The sequence below is a fragment of the Macadamia integrifolia genome, unplaced genomic scaffold (genome assembly GCF_013358625.1).
Source record: "Macadamia integrifolia cultivar HAES 741 unplaced genomic scaffold, SCU_Mint_v3 scaffold3122, whole genome shotgun sequence".
Classification (NCBI taxonomy): domain Eukaryota; kingdom Viridiplantae; phylum Streptophyta; class Magnoliopsida; order Proteales; family Proteaceae; genus Macadamia; species Macadamia integrifolia.
The window spans coordinates 7,514-17,830 of record NW_024869222.1 but is presented as its reverse complement, the minus strand read 5'-3'; the positions used below and the strand labels follow the sequence as shown (position 1 = coordinate 17,830).

The 10,317-nt window shown below is 42.2% G+C and overlaps 1 protein-coding gene across 1 annotated transcript in view; it reads right to left on the bottom strand.

Moving 5' to 3' along the window:
- Positions 1-472, bottom strand: part of LOC122067780 (26S proteasome non-ATPase regulatory subunit 10) — a 10,131-nt gene extending 9,659 nt beyond the window's left edge. The window contains exon 1 of the mRNA XM_042631615.1: positions 154-472. Within this exon, the coding sequence (XP_042487549.1) occupies positions 154-354 (201 nt within the window). The 5' untranslated portion in view covers positions 355-472. The remainder of the gene's footprint in view (positions 1-153) is intronic.
- Positions 473-10,317: the final 9,845 nt, after the last annotated feature.

Sequence of the window (10,317 nt, the reverse complement as noted above, 5' to 3'; positions counted from 1 at the left end):
GAAACATGAAACCATTATTTGGTAAAGTAGAAACCTGAAACCCATACACAGAGATATCAATGTTCCGTTCGATTCCTATCTGGGCTAGTGAGAACCCAAAAGAGAGAGAGAGAGAGAGAGAGAGAGAGAGAGAGAGGGAATTCAGGGAATGACCTCGGTATGACCAGAAGCCGCAGCGACATGAATTAGGGATCGACCATCATCATTCCTGAGCGAAGGAGCCATTTGAAGCTGTTCTTGAGAAAGGGCTTCGAATAACGACGAGTCTCCCCTCTCTGCAGCTCGGAAGAGATCTTCGTCCCTAATTTGATTATCGTGGCTTTCCGGTTTTGGAGAATCTATTTCCATCTCCATTTCACCTCAGATGTTTTCCGGCTTTGGGTTCAGGGTTTTGGTTCACTGCTTCTACGTCGCAGTGCTTCGGCTTTTCTTGTCTGACACCTTGTAGTGGTCATTCGAGAAGCGGCGAGCCTAGTCAAACAAAATTGGGTCCAGTAATTAGACGGAGTAGATCACATGTGTAATCATTGTGATCCAATGAAATCTTTAGGATTTTTTTTTTTTTCTCTGATGCAAGAGTTTCGGATGTATTTGATTACATAATTTGTTGGAGTTTTATTTTTGATTTGACAATGAGCCTCGAGTGTTTATACTGAATCTTATTTATTTTTGAGACATTCTAGAAAACTGTTTGGTTATCCATAATATTGTTACATATTTCTTCTTGAAAACTGTTTGGTTAACTTAAATCTGTGAAAATGATTCTGTAGAATCAGTCATAAAAGACAGTTTGGTTACTAAATCTGTCAATTTGATTCTTTGGAATCAATCTTAAAAAACTGTTTAGTTATCTTAACTCTATCAATTGATAGTGTTTAAAAATAAACCACCAAAAAAAAAATCCCTACTTAGTTACTTAAATTAATATATTTTTATAAGTCATAATTAATGCCATAATTGCATTTTAATTAAATTAAATTAATGATGTGCACAGACATAACCATACATAAATATAGAGGATGCTCCCCAACAAATAGGTTTGTCTTGTACCACAATACATGAATAATCATCATGAGTTGAAGTTTAGTTTTTGCCGCTATCTCATCAGAACAGCTCAGATGTATTTTTTACTTATTAAGATGGAGTGTTTTAACACGATCTAATATGTCCTCTAAAAACTTTGTATGCTCCATTTTCATACTAGTTCGTTGTCTAGAAGTAGTAATTGCTAAGTCAAGATATCCCTCCAAATAATCAGTTGATCGATGTGTTGTCGGGGTGCTCATTAGTTGATTTTCTCAAATCTTTCATCTCGCGAACTACACTATTAATTAGTTACAAGGGTCCATCACTGTTGATTTATCAATATTGATGTAGGCAATTACATTTCTCTCCTCTGGAGGAATTAAACGTTTTCCTTGCTTATTGATCCTGGCCAATCTCAATTGGTCTTGTGTCGGGCTCGATCATGTTTCTAGCTTTAACCGGGTTAAAAATCTTCACTTATTTGGCATATCTGTCTCTCTCTCTCTATAGATTTCAGAGTACGAAGAAACCTGCAGAAGTTCTATTTAATGCTATCCAAGTATCCAACCATTCCTTCTTTAGTAATAATAGTTCACTTGAATTGCGGTTAACAATTCTGCCTATCGAAAGTTGGGAAGAAATGTAGAAAAAGCATTTCCACTTGTGTGAATCAATTAAGTAAAATAAAAGAGAATGAAAACGAGACAAACACAAGGTTTAACATGAAAAACCCTTTTCAGTGAAAGAAATGGGACAACTAGCAATCCACTAAAAATCAAATAAAGAATACTTTCACCTTTCAGGTTTATGCTCAAAACTTGAGATAATTAACAACAAGATTAAGAAAGGACGACAAATAAAATTGAAGATTTTATAGGGTTACCTCACACACAAACATGCTACAAATTCACCTCTAAAAGCCACCAATAATTTCACTCTAAGATTAGAAAACCCGCACAAACCGTAGTTTCGATCAACTAGTTGAAACAAGACCGTGAGATGCAGTAAAAATAGCTTCAAGAATGACTTAAAACGTGAGAGTAAACCTATTGCAAAATTCTGCACACCTTTAAGAGCTCCAATAACACTTTCTTCTTCCTAGCTTCTCAACCAAGAAAAAATTATTCTTCTCACAAATATTGTCAATTTCTCTCACTTTGGTAGAAAAATCTCACTAATTTTCTCTCCTCCTTTCTTCTCATGGAAGAAACATTCACTACACTTTACAAGTAATTAATTTAATATAACTCACTAAGGATTCAAAAAAAAGAAGAAACAAGAAAATTTAACACACTAAAGAAGAATTAGTGGGTTCCAACTCATTGGCAATTGAATTGGGATTCGGCTCTTCTCCTAAGCACCCATCGCCCAAGTCGGCCCATAGCACCATGTGTCCATATGAAGATCCAACATTTTGAAAAGAAGCACGGCAAATGAGACACGAAAAGCAAGGCGTCAAGTGTCAAGAACCTTTGGATCTTCGCTTGGACATGTGGCGCTCGCCCAAGTAGGTATGGGCAAGACTTGGGCAATGAGCGCTCATGAGAGGAGCCGGATCCATTGAATTCACATGTGTTTAATTAGACCCAACCACCCAACTCCACATGGGAATGGACCTACATTGCTTAATACCAGACAAAAATAGAGTTAAGTTTGAATTTCGGAAATTTTGGTCCTTCTTCCTTGGTTGTTGGTTTCTCTCTCAGCTTTTCCATTGGAGCTTCATCGAAATCGTATGGTTGCATTCAAGCTACAATTTGGCGAAAAAGGGCAAAATGTTCAAGGATGTGTTTTGTTACATAAATCTATGGAGAGTGCACGTCTAATGGAACATAATGTGAATTACTTAATTTGTTTAGTTGCAATTTAAGTTGATTCCACTTTCTTTCTTTCTTTCTTTCTTTCTTTCTTTCTTTCTTTCTTTCTTTCTTTCTTTCTTTCTTTCTTTTTTTTTTTTTTTTTTTTTTTTTTTTTTTTTTTTTTTGAAAGAGAAATTTATTGAGAATGAAACCGGTTACATGCCGAGTTATCCGCTTTGCAGAGCTGGATAAGCCAAGGAGTGGAGTTAGGCTAAATTGTCCTTAACCGGATGGACAAGCCTTTCCTAGCCAAGGTATCAGCTATACTTGTGATACCCTACGTTTTAAACCCGGTCTAATTACACGGTTGACCCGGTTTAACCATGTAGGACCCGAACTGGAGAGGGTTAAGGCGGGTTCCTTATGGACCATGATGGCTAGGGTGACTTTGAACATCGGTTGGCCGGACAAGTCCGAGTCAGTGCCAGAGGAGACGGGTGTACCCAAGCCGTGTACATGCACATATCATAAGGCCATGTACGGATAAAGCAGGTATGTAGCCGTATCCTAAAGCGCATACGTATAATATACCTTATGCCAAGAGTGAGACTCGTGCCGAGAGTCGAATTCCACCAAAATCCCACTTGTTGGCCAATTTTCGGCCCTCAGGTAGGCGGTCACAGGTGGGGCGCATCCGCCCACCTGTGTGACCCACCCATGTGCTACTAATGATTTTAAGAAAGTATAAATAGCATTATTTATGTTTTTCAATATCTCATTTATTACACGGAAAGTCGGTGAGAAGATTTAAGAGGAGAGAGAAAAGAAGGGAGAAAAGAGAAGGAAGAAGAGGAAAAGGGAAAGAAGAGGAAAAAGAAATGGATCTAAGCGGCACCAAGGTTTGATCTTTCCATTCCGACGCAGGAAGAGTGATCCCCACCACGAGACCTACGATTTGAGGTGAGCAAAGACTTTGTTTCATAAACTTTCACCAAAACCATGTAAAACCCTTGATTTGGCTAGAGTTCCTTGAGGTATTGTAAATCCCCCTTGAGATGATGAATCTAAGGTTTGATAGACGGTCTATGTGTTGATTTTGAAGGATTTGAAAAAAGTGTTTACAAGGTTGGAGAAGCATTGGCGATTTCTTGAGCTAAGAAGTGATTTTGGGGTTTTGAAAGAGTTTTTGAGCAAATAAGGTAAGATGGCTTTCCAATCCTTAAATCTAACTTAGATCTAGGTTAGAATCATCTTATGAGACCTTGAATGTGTGGAAAATGGATTTGGAAAAGTCTCATTTGATTCCCCAAAGGTTGGGGAAGGTTTCAGGAAAAATGACATTTTTCTACCGAGACTGATGGGCCAAACGGCCCGCCTGAGGGCACCCACCTAAGAGGGCAGGCCCTCGACTAGGACCGATGGGTCGGGACCGGTGGGCCAACCGATGGGCTGACCCACCCACCTGAGAAGACAAGTGGGCCATGACAGGTGGGCTGTCCGACCCACCCGAGAGGCTCCCAATGTGATTTTTACGTCCGAATGGACCCAAAACGGACATGCACCCTTATTTTATGATTCTAAATGTGATTTTGTCATCAAATCTTGTTAGTTTTGACCTCAAATTGATGAAATGCTAACCCCATTCACTTATGATAGGTTCACCAAAGTTCACGTTTCTTACACCGGATCTCACCTGTACCGGGCGTGAGTCTTTGTACCCAATAGGTAATTGGAGAGAGGACGTTTGGCCTTATTTTAAGGCTTATTTGGCATTCATTAAATTGTATCTAGATTAGCCATATCATCATGCAAATTATATCTAGCTTAACCATCCTCATATTATTATGACATGTGTGTTGTGTTTATTTTCTCAATGTCAAATGATGATGTGATTATGTGATGAATGATGACATCATTGTGCACAATGCATTATTAGACTAGATGTCGTAGTCGGCTTGGAAACGAGTGCATTGGTGGCCCGTGGAATGGGACGCGGTGGCACTATGCAATCGTACTATGTCATATAGGAGCATGCGGTTTAGGATTAACATCTTCCCGTGCTACGACCCTTCCCAATAGGGGTTGAGGTGTTGGGTTACCATTTGGGGGGAAGCAGTGGTCGCGGTTGTCGGGTCACTGTGGCAGTTAGACATATGCCCAGCTGGTCATTAGGACAGTTGACAACCCCGGTGGTATATTGAAAAGCGCCAATCGTACTGCTTTTAAATTGCTGGAGTCAGCACCTTTATTTTTTATCATTTACTTTTATGTTGAGAGCCGGTGGTCGGCATACTTTACTTTTTCGAGTACTCACGGTGGGCCTTCTCCGACAGCCCTATGGGCGTATCGTAGGATGGAGTTCGCGGCTCGTACCCGGAGTATATGCGCACTGTGGTTGTAGTAGCACTAAACCCAAGACTTAGTAATGTTGTTTAGATGGATGTGATTAAAATGAATTGCATAGCATATAGTGCATATGGTTGTGATTGTTGTGTGGACTGTTGTGTGAATTGCATAGCATATGTGCACCTCTTTTAGATGATTTTGTAGGTCACCAGCCTGAGGATCAAGGGTCGGGCCCCACAGTGGAATTCCCTGAGGAGGATTGGTAGGTCCCCGAGGACTATGGGCAGGGCACGGATTGCACGTGCGAGGGTTGTGGTGTGGAACCACAGCAGTGACTCTATACAGGGTTACTTTATGATTCTTTTGATGATCCCTTTTGTGTACTTGATATGTAAATTGTATTCTTTTTGTGTAAATATCATGCCTACGGGCCCACATGTACTTAACTATGTACTACAATTTGAGTATCAAGTATATTGGGATATTTACAGGTAAATTAAGTCTTCCGCTGAACTGTTGAACATTTTCCTAGTTGTGTGTATGCTGTGGTTGGATACTGTGTCAGATGATCCTGGCAGGTTTGGGTTAACCGGAGTTAACCCTGTCACCGGTCCGATTCTGTGTGAACGGGGTGTGACAACGGTGGTATCAGAGCGTGATGCTCTATTCACTCACAGCATACCATATAGACCCCATAGAATCTATAATAGGAAATGGGATTGGGTAAATATAAAAACTTTAAAGAATTAAAAGCCAAAGAAATGAAGTAATAATAATGGTTGCATTTAGTTAACGCATTTCATGGCATGCATGAGAGAAAGGTACTTGAAAACAATAAAAGATTAGTTAATTGATGTCATAACCCATCGAGTACGAATTTAACGAAATTTCGGCAGCATAACTGTGCAAAACAAGATTTCTAAAAAAAAAAATTTTCACACAAACACCTGATAAACAACATATGTATATCAATTATCATAATTAACAACTGACGCCACAACTAAACTACATAAGTTATCAAATATACAAAATTCACCACAAACCACCAACAAAATATAGCACCCCACAAGTAAGTCCAATGACAAATAAAGTACAAAGAATGAGAAAAGAAAGAAAAATATAATAAGATCAACAACATGGAAATAAGTGAGAAGCTGGTGTGGACGGACGAGCTCAGTCCTCAAAGATCATCGTCATCGTCCAATACTATTACTCCGTTCCTCCGAGGTCTCGAGCTAACGTTGAGTCGACGGTCGTAGTAGTCAAACCTCGAGTTCACTAGCTGTACATCCCTCCGAAGTCGGGAAAAATCCACTGAAATGGCATTGGCCGTGGTGTCCAAGTCCTGGCCCAATCTGAGGAAAAAACTCTTTAAGGTAGCCTGCCTCTCTAGGATGTTTTCCTCTCTCGAACCACTCTCATCCAGTCTTCTTAGCAGCTGATCTTGCCCGTCTTTCAAGGCCCTCATAGTAGACATCATGCCCTCAAAATCATAGGCACCACTCTCAGGAGGTGGGGCTCTATGCTGTGGGCCTGCAGCTCTCGTGAAGCCCGGATTAACACCTCTCGAGTCAAGAGGCTCCTCCTCGAGGATATCCTCGTCCACAAAATCCTCCTCCTCGCACTGAGGAACATAATCCTCATCCTCCTCACTAGACTCCTCCTCCATGGGAACATCCTCCCTATGGGCATTCCTCCTGTCCCTGCCTCTCTGAGCCCCTGCTCTCTGAGGTACATCCATGAGTGTGTGGAGACCCATCCTCAATAGATTTCCCCTGTCAAACTTATCCGCTGGAGTCTTCCCCTCCTCACTACTCAGGTCCACCCCAAAGAACTCAAAGATCCTGGTGAGGATCCTACTATATGGAAACCCTCCGTCCTCGGGGTGTGAGGTATGGTGCTCCATAGTCTTGAGGATGATGTAAGGCAAGCATAAGTGCTCAGCACCTCCCTCTAAGGCCTTATAAATGCAGAAGGCTAAGTAGGCTGCCATGAAGCTTACCTGGTTCCGGTGACCTCCTCTGGGGAGCAAATTGAACTGGACCAAACGGGCAAACACAAGAACCTCTGGGTAAAATGACGTCTCAGAATCCGGACACTCCTTGCTGCCACAGATGGTCTCATAGATATGGTCCTGTGTCTCTAAACTCAAGGATGGGCCCACGAGCTTACTCCTTGGAGGACTGTAGAAATGCTGCCCAACTGAAGAAATGTCCAAAATGCTAGCCAGGGTGTCCACGGTCAGGTGAATGTCCACCCCCTTCACCATACTAGTTATCGCATACTCTCCATACTGGTATGAGACCTCCAAGTTGCAATAGAATCTACGAATCAGTTGCTCATAGCACAGACGGTCTATATTGAGGACAGACTACCACCCAGTGCGGTGAACCTCTCATGAAGCTGAACCTTGTGGAAGTCGCCAACTACCACAGTCTTCTCCATCATCACAGACCTCTTCAGGAAGGCCTGCCAGTTGGTTGCTACCTCTGAACAGTGGAAGAGTCCCTTATCGTAGTCGGAAGGATCAATAGGGGCAGGTCCGGGTTGCCTTATGCGAGGGGCTGGGGAACTAGTCCCTACACTTTTCCATTTGGAAGCGGTGGTCTTACGCCAGCAGAAGAGAATGCGGGTTCCTTGCCTTTGTGAGAATACATCCTGGCAAGAAAAGAGGAGAAAGAATGATAAGTAAGGAAGAGGAATAACAAAGGATATAATAGATGGGTGACCAATAGGAGGAAGCCCCAAAACCCCAATTCTCGCAAAACAGAAATGTGATAGAATGTGACAAGCGAGGAATGATAGAAAGTCTATGGATGAAATGCATGGTAAGTGACAAAACAGAAATCATGGCAAAATAGAATTGTGACAAAATGTGACAAGTGAGGAATGATAGAAGGTCTATGAATGAAATGCCATCATTATACAATCTAGAATATGCAAAGACATCTTCTATTATGACATTGAGGTGCAAGGAATCTACAAGTATGAAGTGATGGAAAGAGAATCAAAGAAACCCAACACAAAAGAGATGGATTTTCATGGAAAGAGATGGGATTTCAAGCATACATGACTTTCCATGATCTCTCCAACATTTCAAGTGCAAACCAAGCATAAGGAAACTCATTTGAGCCATTAGTTGGGGAGAAAAAGGGTAGAGATAGAAGAAAGCCCCAAATTAGAGAAAATTAGGACACGGTTGGGTTTTCTCTCAAAAATTGAGAAGTAAATCCTAAAACTAGAAATAAATCACAAAGAAAACATCACATTTTCATGGAATCATTGTTCTTTGGAAAGAAACACGGAAAAAAAATCAAGATTGAGGACTACACATGGTTTCTACCTCCAAAGTACATGTTCTAAGAAGAAAAAATGGGGAAGAGACTTACTTGGGAGTAGAGGAGTTGAATCTTCCCAAAACCCGCCGGATCGTTGAGTGAGATCGCGAGTGGAAGCGTCAAGGAACCCTCAAAAATTTCTTGAGAGAGAGAGGGGGGAAGAAATGGGAGAATAAAAATATGAAACAGGGCTTAAAAGCCCTGTTCACGTTTTCACCTCGGGTCAGACCGACAGGCCAACCTGCCCGCCGGTGGCAGCTTGTCGGTTGAGAGAAAACTTGAAAAAAAAAAAAGAAAAAAAGGGGAAAAAGTGGGGGTATTATTATTATTATTATTATTATTATTCTTATAATAATATACCTGTGAAAAAAAAATACACTATAATATCTCGTGCGTTGGCATATGGTTATGTGCCGATATATATTCTGAGGTGCTTAACCAATGTTGTGTATGGTATGTTCCAAGTGCAAGGACACGATGGTACGTACTAGATCCAGAAATAATGCACAAGGTACCTCGCGCGGTCCTCGTTCGATCGGTCGACCACCGAATCCCAGGAGGTCCCGCTCTGTGGGGCAAACCCCACTTCCACAACCTCTAGAGACCTTTGGTCAGCGTGTGGCACAAGGGGACCCACCTGTGACTACACTTCCGGACCCTCCACCGGTCATTACTCTAGGGGATGTTGCTACCATAATCTAGTAGTCACAGCAGGCTTTCCAACAACAAATGCTTCAGTAGCAGCAAGAATTTATGCTGCTATACAACAACAGCTAGACCTTTCACAAACGGGTCAACCTCCCCGGATACTTACTCCACAGGACCTGCCTGTAGGGTCTGGTACGGGGCCACAAGTGGGAGGTACATCTCCAATTCTGCCATTCAGCATTCCTCCGAATGTGGTACCCCCTTCATACCCTTACTATCCGGCATATGCTCCAAATTACCCACCGACGAATAATACGTCAAAGGTAGTGGAATCATTCAAGAGGAACTTACCACCTATATTCTCTAAGGTGGGAAGTGACCCACTAGAGCCGGACTAGTGGATCCAAGAGCTGGAGAAGATATTTGAGGTGATTGAGTGCACTGAGGCACAGAAACTTATTTGTGCGGGGTTGTAACTCAAGAGGGAGGCAAACTCTTGGTGGCAAGCCTCTAAGCCCATATTGTTGGCCGCACATCCAGAACCCACCTGGGAACAATTCAAGGAGTTGTTCTTGGCCAATCATTACCCACGTAGTTTCAGAGATCGTAAGGAGATGGAATTTATGACCTTAACTCAAGGGAGTAAGACTATCCTTTAGTATCAGCAGCAGTTTGAGAGCTTGTTCCATTTTGCCCCTAGGCATATGAGGTCAGCTGAAGAAAAGGCTACAAGATTTCTGAAGGGGTTAAAGGCATCCATTGGGTCTGTACTTGAGGTCTTAGACTTGATAGACTATGGTCAGATTGTGCTGAAGGCCAAGACCATGGAAGATAAGCAGAAGGGAGAACAGTCCCTCACACCTGGTTTGTGGAAAATGTCAAATCCATTTCCGGACATGGGCAACTCATCCAAGGCATACCGTGGGTCGTATAGTTCTGGGCCTACATATAAACAGGCCTATAGGTCATCTGGCTACCCTCCTCGACCAGCTGGTGGTTCGGGCTCTACATCTTTTCGCCCGAACACTAGTACGGTGCCTACAGGCCCAAGGCCACCCTGACCTCCATCTACAGTGGGTCAAGTGCAGAGGGGCCCTGCCCCAGTTTCGACGTCATAAATCCGTTGCTTTAACTGCCATTCCTATGGGCACTATTCTAAA